General features: G+C 42.3%; 1 protein-coding gene across 6 annotated transcripts in view; it reads right to left on the bottom strand.

The window, feature by feature from the left end:
• The window catches only part of PDGFA (platelet derived growth factor subunit A), a 53,374-nt gene that overhangs the window by 11,516 nt on the left and 22,832 nt on the right, over positions 1-19,026 (bottom strand). For 4 of the 6 annotated variants that reach the window (XR_012631178.1, XR_012631179.1, XM_074886195.1 and 1 more), the window contains one exon: positions 15,773-18,975. Coding sequence is in view for 3 of the 6 variants with exons in the window: in XM_074886196.1 (XP_074742297.1) it covers positions 18,965-18,975 (11 nt within the window). In the remaining 3 variants the exon portion in view is untranslated. Of the gene's footprint in view, positions 1-4,951; positions 7,697-13,836; positions 14,011-15,772; positions 18,976-19,026 lie in introns of those variants that run through there. The other 2 variants (XM_074886193.1, XM_074886194.1) reach the window with 2 other exon arrangements.

Raw genomic sequence — 19,026 nt, 5'->3', positions numbered from 1 at the left:
AAACAGGGGCACAAATACTGCCTGGAAAAGGGCCAGAGCGGTTTAAACATATAGGAAGATAATTTTAATGGTATTTCACTTTCACCATTATCATCAGAAGGACTGATGAAGGTTAACGTGTAGCTATAACCTTGGCACAAAAACAAAGCAAAAAAAGTCCTAGCTATTGGTATTAATAACAGAGTAAACAGCATCGTAGCCCTCCTGAGCAGCATTTCTCTGCCGATCAGATCAGTGTTCCTCTCCCATTGTATTTCTCACACATTCAACAGTGAAATCTAATTGTATATTCATTCAGGAGCAGTTTTATCGAATTCATGAGGACAGCACACAAGAGCTAAGGAAAAGCGGTTGATGTTTTAAAATGCTGTACCATGGACTACCTGATGGCGCAGTGAAGCTTCCCTGATTCCCCAGCTATGTCCCACCCACAGCCCAGGAGCAACCATAGGAAATTGACCTTTCCTTGGAGGGGAAACACTTTCAAAGAAGAACCTGGCTGAGGGAAGGAGTCCACGTGCCATTTGCTGCTCCTGTGCAAGGGTGATGTGAAACATCTCCACGCGGGACTGAAAGACAGCACTGACACTGTTTCAATTGAGAAATATAGAGGCCAGGGACAGAGAGGGTTTGGGATGCGTTGGTTCGTGCGAGTTTTCAGGAAGAAAGCAGGCAGTTACTGTTTCTGGTGGGTTCTTAATTGTTCAATGGACTGCTCAATGGCATTAAATGGGCCATACCGTGAAGCTGCCTTGGGCAGTATCAGATCAAGGATACATGCTCTTTGTATTTTTAATACCCACACAAGCATCTAGAGCACAGGCAGTCACTTTAAATAAAACTACAGAGATTGCAAATGCCACAGCTTGCTTATTTACTTACTGTCTCTTAGTCTGCCCAAAATGTGGAAATAATGTTTCCAGAGATGCTGGAATTCATGTGCCTGTTGAGGATCCTGGCTCCTGTCCTGGATGATATTGCATATTCAAGGGATGATTCATTCACTCCTGAGAGGGAGGAAGGACTGTACCAGCTGTACCACCTCTCCTTTGCTGACTGACAGCGTGGTGATGTTTCCACAAGGAAGCCTCGTGCCTCCAGGTTAAGCCAGCAATTATGGAACAAACAAAAGAGAAGTGAAATGGAGAGATGATTCAAGGGGAGAGAAAACAAAAGAGAATTGGAAAGGTGATGCCAAGCCAGACTGACAACAAAATTTTCATTTGTCTCAGCCCAAAATGTGCAGACAGGATTCTGCATTTTTTTCATGTATAAATTAACAATGTCCTTTGCCATCCGCAAGGGAGGATCCAGGAGGGAACAGCTCAGCTTTCAGGGCTTTGCCACCCCACTCCTGCAAAAGGGTGGTAAAACCTACAGCCAGCAGCTCTCAGTTAAAGTAAGACCCAACCCCAATAGCCTTGACTGCTCCGTAAAGTGACTTAAAAGTTCCAGAAATGGTTTTTCCCTGTTGTACTCCAATTTTTAAAAAATAATTAATCTCTGCTGGGACAGGAACTGTGTGGGATATGGGGCTGATACCACACGCATTACACACCTCACCATGATTTATCACAGAAGGGCTGGCAGAGGCTTTGAAGGCAGCTGACGTCTCCCAGCTGGCTGGGGGCTCACTCGCATGGCCTCTGCGCCTTCTTAATGGGAACAGGGTGGAAAAGTTGGGCTCAAAGGTTGCTCAGAATGACCAGGAGAGAAAAATCTCCTCCTGCCACTCCTGTGCTAATCAAAGGGGTGTGGAGAAGTAGTTTCGATTCCTCATGTTTCACACTGCCAAACAGAAAAAAAATTAAAAGTCTAGATATTAATTACACAGCCAATTCCTGTATTAAGGAAGAAGGCTTCACACTATCAAAATCAGTCTTGAAATTAATCTTGCCTGTGGTATATGGAAACTGAGCCAGATAGTCCAAGCTTCCTTTCAAACACACCTAATCTGTTTACTCCAGGCTTTTACTGCTGGCAGTACCTGGGACTTCGCCTCTGAGATTTCCTACAGTTTGTGATCTTAGCAGGTCAAAGTTTCCAAAGGTGGGGAGAAGAGAGGCAATCCCTTCCCTGCCTGTATGAAAGGTATGTGCCTCTGAGCTACTAATTTAGAACCAATGAATCAGAAATAAGTAACATGAAAACCATCTAACATTTATGTTTACAGAGCACCTCCTCTAAGCAGACAAAAGCATGTGTCAACAGGGAAACTGCCATGTAGAGCTTGCGTGGCAAGCGGCTCGGCATATTTAAACAGCTTTTGCAAAGATGTTAACATGTTGCTAGGGAAGCAAGAGCCTGCATGGATATAGGTGCCCTCCTGCACTGAGACCCGCCATCCGTACAATTGGAAAATGGAGCTGCCCTGGCACTCACAGCTTTTTGTTTTCATCTTTGCAGCTTAAAAAAGGCAGTTCTCCTAGCAGCTGATTAATGGTCCTTCTGGAGAAACTGCATTTTGCACATATTTAAAAATCTTGGGCTAGATAACACTTTGACCTAAAATATAATAGGTTCTTTTTTTTTTTTTCCTGATAGTGGCTGACATTTATAAGTTTTAATACCTTTGTTTTCTAACTTGAAGATCAAAGGTGGCCAGGCTGTGGCTCTGTAGCCTGTGCACCCCCCTGCACGCGTGTGCCTGGTGGGTGCTCTGAGCACATCATCACTAGACCTGGGACATGCCGACACATCTCAGACCACCAGAAGAGACACGCCAGCCTGGCACCAAGAGGTCCTCCTGGGCTGTGGAAATATGCCCGGCACAGCTCCTGCTCCTGTGGTGTGTGGTCCCTGGGGTAATAATTGTCATCCCCTGCCTGTGAACCATTCCCCAAATTTTCTCTTTCCCTGAGCTCTCCATGTGCGTATGATACAAGCCTGGGTTATATTAAGCCCCTTGCTCAAAGGACCAGAAGGGATGGCTCCCATGGGCGCATAACAGCTACACTACAGAAAGAGTGAAAAATTCAGGGAACAAGTGGCACTGTAATATATCTTACCTACCTGGAATATATCTATCCATGTACTGATCTCTATAAACACACCCATTTCTCCATATGGGTGGGTATATATTTGTATGTACCAGTCTCAAAATACCAGTAAGTTTTTATTAGCCCCATTTGCAGATGAGGTAATGATGACAGACAAAGTGCTGTGATCCCTCTAGGCTGTTCATTCGCAGGAGGGGAGAGTTTGGGTCTTCACTCTCCCTAGAAGAGGGAGCTGAGTTTTTCCAAAAGCCAAGTAGCTCCTTGGTGCAGGAGTCTTGCTCAGCTCTCGCTTTGAATCACGCTGGCAAATAAACATGAAAGTGAAAACGGCATTGTGAGATAGTTATGCAAGAGCGGGCGGATCCCGGGACCGAGCCATTGTTCCAAACGTTTAATTAACATTATGAAAGCTGATTAAAGGAAAATCTTTAACCTCCAGGGAGATCCCATTTTCCCTCACTTCCCATACCTCTGCAATTTTCACAATGTAAGAAGGAAAGTGTTATTTAAGGCATGATTCATATCAGCTACAACCTGATCTTTGCCACAGCCATGTCCTGCAGCTCAAATAATCACTAGCAGTGACACTAGACGGGGACACTTCTGAGGCAGCATTTTTCCCCCGTTATACCATGACCTGAATTGCCATCATAATTTCTAGACTTTGTGTCATCCTGGCACGATGACAAGTGTTCACCCACGCTCAAGAACTAAAAGTTAGTTCGCAAGGACAGCGATACCTTCCCAGACACAGCATCTCAGATACAAAGTGTGAATGACACACCACGGTCCGGCTCTGTAACAGCAGGGGTTGTTTGCTTTGGTCACTGCAGCAAATTCCTCTGAAGGCAGGAGATTGAAGCACCATCTCCAGTGAATCCCCATCTAACCTTGAGCAAATCACTTATCCTTACTCATCTTTTGGAAGTGGGGATAAAGGCAGTGTTACCTCTCTCAGGGCATTGCAAACATGTACCCAGGCACTGGAGATGTCTAGGTGGAAAGTGCGATTGCAAAGTCATGTTAGTGGAAAGATTCACTTTCAGCTGCAGTCGGTCTGTAAGCAAGCAGAGCCCCCCCCAGCATTCAGCTGTGTAGGGGTTGCATATTGCCTCTGCTCTCCTAGGCCTATTTTAATTATACGGCACACCCAGCCCATCAGAGACCTAATCCCGGGATCTAATCTTGGAGGCAATGGACAGCTGACTGTCCACACTGTTTACTCGGAGGAGCGCCCTTGGGGCTGTGTCGAGGGCGATGCAGCTGATGGGAAGGGGGGACGTGCACACAGAGCAGGTACTTGCCCAGGGGACAGCCAGGAGCCTGCTCACCCCGCCTGCCCAGGGCACATCAAGCTCATCGGCCTCCGACAGCGATGGCACATGAGTGGCATCGGGTAGACACCACGGCCCTGGGACCTCCCCTGGTTAGCAAGAGAGCCTGGGTGGAGGATGCATCTACAGACACCCAGATCTAATTCTTGAGAATACACACGGCTTCAGTCCTCCCCAAGCATCAAGCTTATATAAATACATACACACATAAACACATGATATAAATACAGCCTCTGGCAGCAATAAGTCTCGTATGCATATCTTCAACAGTTTTTCCCATCTGTAGATCTTGCAGGAAAAAGACATTGTAGAACTTCAGGGACCATTCTGAAAAGGTGAAAGATTATCTTTTCCCACTGTTGTCTGCATTCACCTGATGCAAAAACCATTTTAATTATGATATAACGGGATCAGCCTCACTACTCCGACTGTGAAGAAGAGGCACTGCTTTTGTGCACACAGAGACATCAGTAGAGTAGAAGCTTTATTTACAGGATGAAATTCCTCCTGCAAAAAACGCTAAGAGATAAACCAAAGGAATATTAATGCAACGTAGTGAATACCAAATGCATGAAATTCTGACTCAATAAAAGGCAGACAGCTGGGTATTCTGATAAAAATGGGCCTTTATTTTGTAATTCTTCCTTTCATTACCTGGATTCTGTGTTTGCCAGAGCAACAAAATATAGTTTCTTTGATACGCAGCAAATCTGAAAACAATCCTGCAAGTAGCACAACACAAAAACTCCCACAAAAAGGGAAAGCTATAAAATTTGAGAGGCAACGAGGCTTTCAGAAGTGCCAGTTTCCCAGTGCAATGGCTGGAAGGGTGGCCTGGCCTGGCGGCAGTTCAATCATTTTGTAACGAAGGACAAATACTTTCAACATCCTGAGAAAGAGGGCGGGGGGGAAGGGGGGCACGGCTGCCTTGCTTTCCCTCCTCCTGCTATTCTTTCTCCTCCCTCCCCCCACCCCTTAGATTTTCAATAGCTCTTTAGTGTTTCCATCAAAGGCTTTTGCCATTCATCCTCCCTTCTGGTGCCTGCCTTCCACCTGTCTATCCATCACAGCCCTAACCCAGGTCTTTTTTTTTTCCCCCTTTGCTATTTTTCACGCAATGGGATTTGTTTATAAGCTTCTGTATTACCTAAGCTCGAGGGGAGGAGGCTACTGGGAGGAAAGTGAGAAAGCAGGATTAAGGAGTAATAATTCAGCTCCGTTGCATTTCCATCTGAACGGTCATAAAATGTGCAAATCCTATTCCTGGGAATTTCATGTCAGAGGCCTTCCCTGCCATTGCCCTTCCCGTGCCCCCTTTCTCTCTCCCTCTCACGCAAAAACAAGCATTGGGAAAGATGCTTATAACATCTCGGACACCAAAGGCCATGACGTGTGCAGCAGCGGGGAGAAGGCTCCTACCAGCACGTGTGCAGGGCAGACACTCCAGATGTGGCCGTAAACTACAGATGAGGGGGTGGGAGGCTGCAGATTGAATCTGGCAGGACAACAGGAGTAAGTGGGGAAAGGTTTAATACGACAGCTCCCAGCACCCCCAGCTATAATTAATTAGGCTGGGGAAAAAATAAAAATAAGGTAACTTTTCAGGCTTGTTCGCTCTGTAATAAAATGATACAGAAATATATGTGATTCAGACCCCATCAGTTTGCAGAGTTTCTACTATCTCCTTTTTAGCTCATCTACATCACAAGGCACCAAAATAGACACAAGCTGGCTTTCTAGACCCCAGAGATCCACCAACAATCCATCTTTGATCAAAGTGCAAGACAGAAGGACCACTGCCATATACAGGTCAATGAAGCTTTGTCATTGATTCAAGCAGACGTCTACGTGGCTGGATGTGGCCTCTGTGCACGCTTGCTACCTGACCAAGCACAATCAGAACAGCAAACAGTGCTAAAAAAGGAGGTGGCGTTTAACCTCCCCCCTAGTGAGGCCACAAACCTTTTCTTGGTGGAACTTCATGTCATGTCTGCTGGACCTGGCAACAGCTGGCAGCTTTCTTCCACTTACAGACACATCTTGGAGATACTGAGGATCACCCAACAGGTAGCACATGTCAAAATAAGTTCCTTTGATTGATAGTTATTTATTATTTTTAAATAAAATGAGAAGAGATTGAATGGGTTGCCCATCAGCAGCTCAGTTCTTTGTTCAGCAAATTCTTGGACAGTTTGACCATACATATGACAACACAAAATAAATTTCACTTGCTTGCAGTAGCAGTTTGCTATAAACTCAGTCCATCAAGGATTTATAGTTCTAGCAGCAGTGGGATATATGAAATGAGAAGCCCTTTCATCCTTAAACTGCCCTGCAGTCTGGTCGAGATGATGAAAGTCACTGTTTCTAAGGCCAGAGGAAAGCAGGAGTTCATTCAGCCAGTTCGGCTGTGCTAGGAAGAGGCGTGCAAATTGGGTCCAAAGACGAGAGGAGGCCCAGAGAAACAGCAGCCCTTGGTTTTGCAGAACAGTCAAAAAGAAATCCTTAATGACGGTAGCCTTGCTTTGCAGGCTGGAGGGGAGCAGTATTTCCATCAACTAAATGATCTCAACTCTTTGCCTTCCCTGAGGGCACTGCAACAGGACAGACTGCGATCCATCGCTCACCAGAGTCACTCTCAGACGTTAGTGTTCCTCCCACCCACCAGCAGCCTCGAACCTGAGCATGTCTTTGGCACAGCAGGTGGTATCCTTAATCCCAGGAGGGCCAGCCCGAAGCGAAGATTAGCAGAAGAATTTGTTTTCATTAAAATCCAACCTACCATTACCATCCTATCTGATGGTGTGGTTTTAAAATGCACATGTCCAGCTATTCTAGCAGCTCTATTTCTGCAGGGAAAGGGCAGTTCAGCAACCTGCCTCTTCACTTTCTAATGTCTTCCTTTCTCTTAATCAACAAGTAACCAAGACAGACACAGTGAGGAATGTTAAATGCACCTCCTCCTGGAGAATTTTGCCAGCAAGGTCAATGGAATTGGGATTTTGCCTTTATTATGTTTCTTTTGACCATGGAACTGGTCTGATTTTCCTCCCAGAGAAATTTTTTTTATGGGCCCGTAATAAAAAAAAAAAAAAAAAAAAAACAAAACCAACAGAAAGAGACATACAAATAAACACTAATACGTGCAGGAAAAATACAAACCTTAGCACCATGCACTCCCCTCGTTATTAGACAAAGGTTGGGAAGGGTTCACAAGTGTAAAATGCTCATGTGAATTATGAGATTACTGCTCAGTTTTCTTTCAAGTCGTGGGCTGGAAACAGATGGTGGCTGTAGCATTTATGACGGCACAACATGTTACTGCAAGCCTAGCCATCTCTCTCTCTCTCCTCAAAAATGCAGCTGCAAGGAAAGTTGTGGAAAATCACATTAATAGTCTCTTCCACCACACAGTTTTCCAGCCCTTCATCCCTGGCCAGCACATGGACAGAGCCATCTTGTATCCCAGTAAGAATACTCTTCTAATCCCTGTCCTGAATAGTTACCACTGACTGGCTTATTTAAAGGCTAGTTAAAATGTGGCGTTTGCCAGCATCGTAAAAAAGCCTCCAGAAAGCAGGTCCTTAAGGTCAGAGCAGATGCCATGTGACCCCAAGCGCTCCATAAGGGAAACAGAAAGAAGCAATCAGACTGTCCTTCAGCTGTTTATTATTTAAACACTCAGTTCAGGCCAAGCAGGTTGATTTATAGAGAAGCAGAAAGACAGATACAACATTTGCAAAAGCATCTTTGTGACTTAGGAGTCCAAATCTCACTTTCAAGCATGAGTAGAAACTTTCACAAGGGCAAATGCCTCTTGATTTTCAGTAAGACAGACTTCCAGTGACCACAAGTTTGGAAGTAACTGGGTGCTTAAAGATACAAAGAACTAACCCAATATTTAAATATCTGGCCTGTACATAAGAAAAAAATGTTCAAGCTTCATTACCTGTGTGCTTCAGTCCTGATGGAAATGCCTTACTGCCTAAAATATGTTCATACATACAGCAAAGCTATCCTTACAATCTGAGTGAAATACAAGAGCTGGCAGGTGGACGTATCCCCATGATGGAGCACAGCAAGGTAACTGGCCTGTGCGCAACACGCTGCACATGACAGAGGTGCACCCAACGCCAGCTGGTGCTAACCTGGGGACAGCACGTCTGGACTTGAAACCATGAGCTGAGCCTGGGGCACAACCCCTCAGCTCTCCAGTCACTACCGAGGGGCCTGCTTACACCAGGGAACTCTTTAAACAGTAGAAAACTATTACTTGTCACCTGTAGGATCTCTGGGTGCTTTACAGATATGAAATATTCCTGTTTCACAACACTTCTAAGAGCATTAACTCACTAACAGTAAATTCAGTAGCTTCAGATTCAGGCCCTTGTCCAAAACCAGGATTTTAGGATTACTTCTTCAGCTGAGTTAATTAAGAGTCCGTCAAATATTCATTTTCCAGACAAGTGCCACTGCTAAATCTGAGTATCCATTTTGCTATCCTCTTTGCTAGCCTCACTACCTGATTGAGAACATCAGCACCAACTTTATTGTGTTCATCCTTAGTCATTCAGATGTGTTCCTGCTGTTCTCCCTGCAGTTAGATAGACGCAGTGCAGTATTTCTGCCTTCTAGGGTGTAGAACAGAGCAACTGAAAACAAGATAGACTTTTACCATTCCCTTTATCACTTTTCGCAGCTAGACCAGGAAGTTGCTACAGAAATTCAATAGTGTACACACTTAAAAACTTTAAAAAGCCTTTTCCCAGAGGTAGACTCTTCCCAGGTGATATGACCATACACATCTACTACGTATCTATCGTAACTACAAAAGCCCTGAGACCTTTCCTCTAAGATACAGAAGGTGCCATTTTTTTTTTCTTTTGGAAACCTCATCCTGCAGAATTCATTAGTATCCTATGCAACAATGTACTTCCTGTCAGTAATGAGCTATAAAGTGTATTAGAAGTTTCCACTTCTGGTTTTATCTTTTCCTGATCTGGCCTGAAAATTCTTTTGAAGTTGCTCAAAGTGTTCTTCATGTATGCTTGTTTTAGGAAATACCAGATCACTATTGGCAAACTTCTCCTTAATTAAGTGAGATAAAGGGATCAAGATGATACGATCTACTTAATTTCCCACCTTTTTAAGGTACTATTTTAAGATACTGTTTTTTCACTTGCCTTAGGAAAGAAACACGCTGAAGAAAATAAGGAAGAGGCCTTAGAGGCCCAGAGAGCTTAGGCATTGCTATGGGCTTTCTAGAGTAGTTGAGCTTGCTGGTAGAAAGCCACTGAATAGTTAAAACTTTTCCTCAATACTATGGAATAGTTTACTGAGCAGACTGCTTATGAAACTAACATCACTCCAGACAATGCATAAGAGGAAAAGACTACACTTACACTGTGTTAGCACAGTAGGCTCTTCAGGGCCTCAGCTTAGCAAGCCAACTCAGATCATGCCTAACTTTAAGCACGAGTAACTTCAAAGAAACATCTCACATGCCTCAAGTTCAGCTTTCCACTGATTCTCTTGCTGAATCACAATTTAGGGGAATGCAGGGAGCTAATGGGAAACATTTGCACTGGCTAATCCCAGCTGCAAGGTCCCAAAACCCCTATTAGATATGCAGACATAGCCTAATCATTTTGGATCGGCCAGGAGGCTCTTCACAACAAATGGATACAAGCTGTTAGGCATGCTCTTCCGAAGCACATGTAGGAGAAACATATCCCTGAATAAAAAGTGACAATTTGATTTAAAAGCAGTATTTGTGGCAATCAGTAAAGCACGCAAGCTGAGCATTAACCTGCAGGACTCATACGTGGCCTGTTGAAGAAACCACTCTATCTGGGATAAATTGCTTCTGTCATTTTTGTTGTGGAAACGCACTGCAGTCAAGGGGAATTCAGATCCTGAACACATTTTTTAGTAGCTTCCTGGCTCCAAGGAGACCTCTGATCAGCTTACTTTACTGCGGGTGAGTTCGGACCAAGAAATGTCTTCACTCCCAGGTGCATGAGCACAGGGCCCTCAGTCTGCATGGAAATCTTGCTGTCAAGTAGATGCCACATCTCCTCAACCACACAATGCAGCATGAGACCTTCCTCTGCATGGGGGACATCTTGGCATCAGGGAAACATCAGTCCTCAAGGCAAGGGGCAAAGGGGGAAACTGCAGTACTTGGTGGCAGCCAGGGAGGGTGTGTCTTCAGGCAGGACCGTATGAGCACGAGGAGGCCTATCTTGGCTTCCTTGAAGTGCTGCAGAATCTCTCCCCCTCCTCTCTGGCCCCACACAGTTGACAGAGCTGGGCAACAGGCTCCAGCAGAACAGGGCCCATAGCAGAAAATCTGGCCTCTTGAAACTTCCCTGGTCTTCAGCTTAAACCAGCACCACCTTCATATAGGAAAGACATGTAAAGCCAAAGTGCTAAGGAAAAGTTGAAGCATGGCTGGAATAAAGACTCCCCATCTGAAATGCCAGGTTGTCCCATCAGTGAACAAGGCACAACAGGCACTTGAAAAGTCACTGCTGGGAAACACCTACACCAAACAGCAGAAAGCAAACCTAAGGTTTGAGTGCCGCTACCTAGAGAAGAAGGCAACATTCATGGTGACATCCCTGGGTCAAGATTAGTCTCTCTGCAAGACAAAGTCAGAGGCATTCTGAAGCCAACTGAGGCTTCTTGAAAGTCTTATAAAAACAAACTAAAATTAGATGCCCAAAATCCCTTAGACTGCTGAAAAAAATCACAGCTAGGGATGTCCAACAATTCTGGAGGGTTCTTGATACTTCACTGAGATTTACAAGTTTGAGTTCAACCCCAAAGGGAGCTGAGGCCGCTCAGCACTTCACCCACAGGCCCTCTGTGAACAGAGCCTTCTTTCTTGTGGTCAAATAGGGGATATCTTGAATTTATGTCTTGCTTCTCCCCTTGTGAGCAAACAAAACAATTTCTATGAGTAATTCTACCCGCTAATTGCCAAGGAAAAGTCTGGTAACAAATGCTCTGCATTTTTGACAGGTCAGAGGCTTCCCTAAACAAAGTTGCTGCTTTATGTTTTCTAACAGCACATGTTCGCATCCGGGGACCTTGGCAAATTCCAGTGTGGATGAGTCTCTGTGGGAAATTGCTTTTCCAGATTTTCTTGTTTTAACTGCTCCAGGAAATGAGTCTATTTTTACAACACTAAGCAGCAAAATATGAAATCATTATCTGCTTCATGGCACGAGTTTCAGGTCAATTCTCAGGTAACTGTCATCTCCAGTGAAGTCAATGGAGTTGTATCTATTTATGCAACCAATTACAAATTATGTAATGGGTTGATCAGTTACTAGAACATAGAGCTACCACTGGCCTAAGGAGTGTCCCATTTTCATACGTCTCAAAGTTCATCCAAGCCCTGATGTATCGATAAGTGAAGTATTCAGGTATTATGGTCCGTAAAGATGATCATTAACTGCTGCAAGATTTAAGCATGAGCATTTTCTATGAACACCTACTTTGTCACTGAATGATCATTATATGTAGTATATTTCCTGGATTCTTTTTTCACCTGCCAAATAAACCAGGGTGGGATTTTCAGAAGTGTTTAAAATGCTTTTATTCTACTTATTTGTGATTGCTGTCAAGCATCAAGATATTTTCAAAATCCCCAGGGGATTTCAAGCGCCATGGGCTCAACTGTATCTCTGGGTGCTTCTGGTTTTTGCATGCCTGATCTTAACAGCTACTCTCAATTTCAAAGATGGACAGTAAAACCAGTTGCCTTCATTATGCAAGATCAAAGACAGTATGTAGAGGCCAAAACACCAGGTCTGATCTTGGGAAGATGACTGTGCAACACTTTTTTACAAACTTGGCTCCTTATTTCCCTGTTTGAGGGACTACTCCAGCCTTCACATGTGGATTTCTTTTCTGTTGAAACACACATGTCAGCCTTTCTTTGTGTATTTTTATCTAAGATCCTGGAAGACATTTGGCATGCACAAGTATCAATCCAAAGAGAAATTTTTAGATGCTAAAAACTCAAACTGAGTCAGATTTGATGGCCTGCTAATGAATCAAATATAATAATGGTTGGATTCCCCTCTAGGGGAAGAAGTAGCACTGGAAGAATGTGACACTGAAACCTTCAGTGACAGAAATTCTATCACCAGGATGTTGCCAGAATTTCATCTATTGGTTATGAACAAGACTAAGAGTTAGCACTTCCTTAGATTCAGGTTGGGAACTACATGTTCTTGACTTTACACCCAACTGAAAAGCTCACCAAACTTCACTCAAGAGACTAGCATACAGAAAACAAACTTAGAGACAATATCTAAGGAAAACAGTACCTAACCTATGACTTGTTCTTTGATTTACAACTGTGATTGCAGGCCCCACCTCACGGTCATATGCCATGATAATAGGTAGCAGTTCAACGAGAAACAGCCATAACTTTTTACGTGTGGTAGGGATTCTGAGCTACTTCAGCACATAATTTAGCCTGATGCAGCAAATAATTAGAATAACTAAAGAGATAGGTAACATTCCACAACTGAAAAATTAATGATCAATCTTTTGATCTTGTTCATTTTATTTTCCAATTCCTTTTTTTTTCCCTCAACTAAAAGTTGCCAAATTTCACATGAAATTTGCTCAATCTTCCCATCTCAAATTTGTCTGTTATGGGTATGACTATGAGTTTTCAAATTACATTCTCTGAGGTACCCGAACAGAAAATCTTAAATCAGCTCACTGGATTAGCAATTGCAGTCCTGAATCCACCCACGTCAGGAAAGTACCTTCCCAAAATAGAAAAAATACGTATTTCAAAATGGCAACCTTCACAGGAGTAGAAGAGAGCGGAACTCTCCCAGCTGTTTTTCTAGTTGAATATTCTAGTCTTGTTACTTCATCTTTGGCATTGCTTACAACATACTTTAACGCTCGAAGAGCACAAAGACCCCCCATCCCACAACCGGGATCCTGTGTCAGGAAGGCACACCCTACTTAAAAAGAGTAATAAAGCATCAACTCTGCTCCATTTGCCTGAGGTCAATGGGATGTTTGTCCAAAGTTACGAGCATGCTTAGGCACTAGTTTGAAGAAAGGGCAAACACAGGCACCTCTTAAAGTGCTTTTCCACATTAGGGCCTGGGAAAAAAAATCAGGATTGGGCCCATGATAAAAACAGTTCCCTTAGGAAATGTTACCCACACCATAAAAGGAATGAATGACACTGAAGGGAAGTACAATGAAAATTGTCTACTGAATTTTTGTAAATTCCCATAAAATCTGAGTCTTGATTTGTTCTATGTGCGTAATTTTCACTGTAAGTCACAAAAGATTGACTCCTTAGAGATGCAGGAAATGACTAGCTCATGATAGCATAAAAGGCTACATAATTGCATGGGCAGAAAGCTGGATTTTCATCAGTCACTATATTCTCTGACGATATGGCAGTGGTTTTTGATCATGTATCCAATGCACAATAATTAGGCAAAATGACTTACCCTCAATCTTTTCAGTATTTAGCTCTAAGGGTGCAAGGATTCACTCTTGGAAAGGGAAGATGGTCGTGTGATTTAGGGCACTGGATGAGCACTCAGATCTGAGTCCTATCCCTGCTTCTGCCATAGCCTTGCTGTGTGACCTTGCACAGTCATTTCTCCATGCCTCGGTCTCGCCTAAAATGGGATAACAATAGTTCTTTATTTCAGAGGAGATATGAGTACAGATCAGTTCAAGGCTGTGCTGCAGAGATGCTACAGCAAAGAGCAGCACAGAAAAGCTCAGACATGGAATAATACCTTGCTATTAAAATGTGGGAAAACACACAGTAATTAAATGGAATAATAAATACAAAACATAGGCTGATTTTTGAGGAATGCAACACTGATAGATTTTTCTCTGTTACCTGGAATTAAAGCAAACTTAAGTGGGATTCTTATGGGTTTAAATGATTTTTACCTGAATCTGTTTCTGAGATCTGCTAGTACTAGAAGCTGTGTATTAGAAACACCAAGAAAATTACTTCATTGAAAACCTCCACATTGTTTCTGTTTCAAAGCAGCCATGATTTCCAGCCCAAGAGAGGGGCAAATAAATATTCAGAGTAAGATTTTCAAAGCCATGGAAGGGGCCTACAATCATGATTCCCTTCACTATACAGTAAAATATGAGCATAAAAATCTGAGGTAGCTTTGAAACTTCATCTTTGCTTTTGGGTACACTTTCAAATTAAATTATAAATGGGGCCACTGATCTTAAGTGAACTGTCAGATGTCTGAAATAGCTTCAGTGCCACTATTCCAGAGTTGCACTGTCACTGGAATTGGACAGAGCCTTAGCAGGGAGCCTTCAGTAATGAGTATTTTTCCAAATGCAAAGATGAATCTTCTTCTCTCCACAAACATGTCTATATAACATTTGTCTTTCATGTGGGGGTCAGTTATGGACCTGTAGGCCTGGGAGACAGGATCTCAGGGCACATGCCTAGATAAAGCAACTGATTTGGAGATAAACAGATCAAAGGCTGTTCTGTCAGGCAGGACAAGAGAGAAGAGACATGATGAGACAGATCCTAGGAAGGGAAAATCATTTTTGAGAGACAGAAACAGAGGGATGGGAAAGTCAGGCAGGGAATAGCTGGAAAGTAGACCACAGAAGGGCAACATGGACCCGAGGACAGCTAAGAGAACCTCATAGCTGGAATTCTGAAGCCCGTTGGAGGGAGGAGACCCATGAGATGCTGTTCCAAGCAGAGTAAAAAGCCTAAACTCAAAGACTCAGAAGTGCTGGAGCTGCCTAGGAACCTCCAGGGCTGGAGAGGAGCAACTGCCTGTAGTCACTGCGCACTGTCTAATAAAGCAGATGCCAAGCAGGACGGAGGACAGGAGAAAAGGAAAGCAAACTGCCACGTAATCCTCGGTTTCAGTCAACAAAAGCAACTGAAGGGCAGCTCTGGAAAGATGAAGCACAGAATTAAATATAATTAATTGACTACAGAATCGGTGATCATGCACCATATTATAACACAGAGATTGTTTTCGAGCAGTCCCCTACACATGTACTTTCTGACCAGAAGAGACCTCAAAAAAGATGAAATCAGACCAACAACTTCTGAATCTCTGGACAGAGGATGTGACTGCAGAACGTAAAACACAAAAATGTTTTATCCCCAAATCCCTACCTAGTATATGCAAGGACAAAAACAACAAGGTGTTAAAGGATTGCATGGAAACATGACTTACAACAACTACCATCTTCAACTCCTTCATTAAGCCCCCTACTAGCCCCCCACCCCACAAATAACAGAGCTGTTAATCAGGTATCTTGCGGCTCTAAGTGCTCACACCCTTCCCTGTAACACTCCAAATGCAGCACTTCAAAAGTCCAGATGGAGTCCACCTCCAGCAGACAGTGGAAGAAGATAGGACACGGCATTCACAAATGCACAGAGAACTGTTTAATTTACAGCCACAATGGTGAAACAAACCATTTCAGAGCTTGGACATTCAAAGTTAAGTCTGACACTCATTCTTATATTCACTTATTGTGCTTAAGTATTAGAGAACACAGGATTACATTAACCGTACACGACAATCTGAGATCCCTGCAGGACCGAGTAGCGAAAGGGATGAGCAAGAATGAGGGACCAGCCCCTCAAGTGGTGTAAGCTGGTACAGCTCCATTGCAGGCAATGGAGTGATGGTGATTTACACCAGCTGAGGATATGGCCCTTGAAATGTCCAACTTAACTTTGAATTAATGTCTCCTGTGTCACAACCTTTAACATTACTGTTCCTTCTGGCTGTATCTGCCACTTTGAAGAAGAAGGACTAACACCACAGCCTGTAATGTTCGAAAGGCTGGCGGGCAGTTATCTTAGCTGCGCTACAGTAAGTGATGCTCACGTCGTGACACTACTCCTCGTATTTTAAAAACCATGGACTGGATCCTCATCTGATGTAAATTAGCTTAGGGGCGGCTGAAGTCAAAAACATTTGCCAATTTGTACTAGCTGAGAATATAGCCCTGAGATTTTTGTGTTTTCTGCTGCATGCCATATAGACACTGTGCTTGAGAACAAAGACTCATGTGCATTTCACTCCTGGTAACAAAATTAACTCGAGACTACAAGTCTCAAACAAACAACTACTGGAATAGACTCCATTCAGTCTTCATTCTCTCCTGGTTTTCTGAAGTTGGCATAGCACGCTTATTTGCAGGCACCAATAAAACGCATGCCTCTCAGTTTGCTTTTTTTTCCAAGACTTTACTATAAGGCCAGACTCATTCGTGATGTAAATCAGCAGAGCTCCATTATACTCAATGGAGTTACTCCAGGGAAGCTGGCCCACAGATCTGAATGCAACCTTCTTATGCCAGTGCAACAATAGGACTCTGAAAAAGTTGTTTCGCAAATTATTCCACTTAAGTGACTTTGACATCCTTTCATACCTGCACAGTGTCTGAGTGGGTCACATAATGCTTTTCATCTACATGATTTTAATGGATATATTTTTTTTCATTAGATATCTTTTAGACAAAAAAGGAACGGAGCAACATTATTGGCATCCCACTGAAACATAAATATATAAATTACATTTTATACACTTTTTTTAAACGCAGACACATACATTCATGTGCATAACATTGTGAACAGTACACTCAGTGGAAAACAAGCACAGACAATCTTAGTTAAATGTATTTCCAGTTTTGGTGCTCAACAAATACACTGGGAAAATGATCACAAAACGGTGACTAACTCTATCTCTGCATTAGCATCTGAAGCCAATAATGCCTGTTAGCTAACATTGCTTTGTTTGGTTGAAATTGGACATAGCTACAGGAAGAGGAGGGGAATGTTTGAACTATATTTAAAGAAATGGAAAGTTAAAAAATCTCTCTTTTGTTGTTTTAAGGTTCTGCAGTTCATTCACATTTGAAGATATTTTGAGTGGAAACACTTTCTTCAAGACAAACTTTTTTGTCGTTCCAAACTAAGAAAACTCTTTCATCTCTTTGTAGATGTTTCACAAATAAAAGAATCCAGTAGTTCATTTCACATACCCAATGTGATAATCCAAATTAAACAAAGGGTACATAATCCAAACTACTGGGGTGGGGCAGTGATTTTGGCCAAGTGAGTAGCCATGTCGTATCTGGCACAGCCCTAAATTTCCAAAGCAGTACAGAAGGATTTAGCCATGTGACTCCCACTGCAATCTGTGGGGAACTGAACATTTAATCCTTTGGCACTTTGAAAACATAGGAACTGGTGCCAGAGTATTTTATCTGCCCTGCTATAGTTAAAATAGATTTTGATGTTATTTGGGCTATTCTACTACAAAAATATGACCACAAAATGCTTTTTTTTTCTTTTTCTTTTTTTTTTTTGGTTCAAGAAAACATAGCAGGCTTTCTCAGGTATATAAAACTGTTAATTTTTAGATAAAAATACAAACTTCACCTTTACAAAAACACATATTTCTGTTGAATACACATAAAGCATAACATTTTACCAAAAATAAAGAATTTTAGGTTTTGTTCAAATATTTGCAGCAAGGTAGTTCCCATGCCACCATGACATTGTACAATGCAGATACAAGAATTTGTACATTTCACACAGCTCCAACATGTGAAATAAAAGTATCTGTATACTGATAAGAATGACAATTGCTAACACAATATCACTAGTAGGCAACTGGCATAAGTCTTAAAGGAAAAAAAAAAGGATTTTTGCATGGATATCCTATGATTTGTTTACGCACATCTCTCTTTTTTTTTTCTCTTTTTTTCTTTTTATGTAATGCTTTAAATTACGGGGGAGGTTGGGGAACATAAACCAAGAAACGTCTAGAAAATTATGCATAGGTATACCATTTTTATTTTAATACATCTCATTAGTTTGCATCCCACTAGGAGAAATACCATAATGTTTTGTGTTCTGCTTATTGTTATACCAGTCTTTTATATGTGTTATTGGCAAATGTAGTCCAAGAGATAATAAAAAGCTAGGCAAAGAGTAAAAAGAAAACTTAATAATCACTTTATGGTGTAAAAAAAAAAAAAAAAAAATCCACTTAAGGCTCCCCAGAAGGTTTTTTTGTATAGACTTTTAAAACACCACCAAGCAAGGATGTATTGTTCTATAGTGTTTGCGTGGCATTTGATCATTTCATACATTCCTGCTTTTTTTGTGCCTGAAGTCCACCAGTGTCCATCCATCTTCATCAAGAACGCAGGCACATTTCTTGACGTAAAGCACCGTTGACTGCTCTGACAGAAATCCACTATTCGCTTAGATTTTTGTCATGTTTTTGAGTACTTTTGGTATCCTCCATTCATTCAAACTGTCTTTTTTTCTTTTCTGTTTTTCTTTCTTTCATTTTTTTTCTTTTTTGGACAGGGAAGCTTCCTATTGTTTCACAGAGTGCTACAATACTTGCTTTGATGTCACATTAAACAAATGTACATTGTCTCTTTGTTCTCATTAAGTGTTCTTTTGAGCCAGTTTTTTCACACAGGAGAACAAATAAAGTATACAGTCAATAAGCACCATACATAGTAGGTTCAGGAATGTAACAAACCATGTACATCCATGTCCCAGAGAGAAGTTTTTTTTCTAGCTTATTTTCACCTTACATCTGCAGGAGAGAAAAAAGATACAATAACTCTATGATTAGAATCAAAGGTCC

This window comes from Strix uralensis, chromosome 16 (assembly GCF_047716275.1).
Source record: "Strix uralensis isolate ZFMK-TIS-50842 chromosome 16, bStrUra1, whole genome shotgun sequence".
Classification (NCBI taxonomy): domain Eukaryota; kingdom Metazoa; phylum Chordata; class Aves; order Strigiformes; family Strigidae; genus Strix; species Strix uralensis.
Note: the sequence above shows the minus strand (reverse complement) of the source record. Positions and strands in the feature narration are given on the sequence as shown.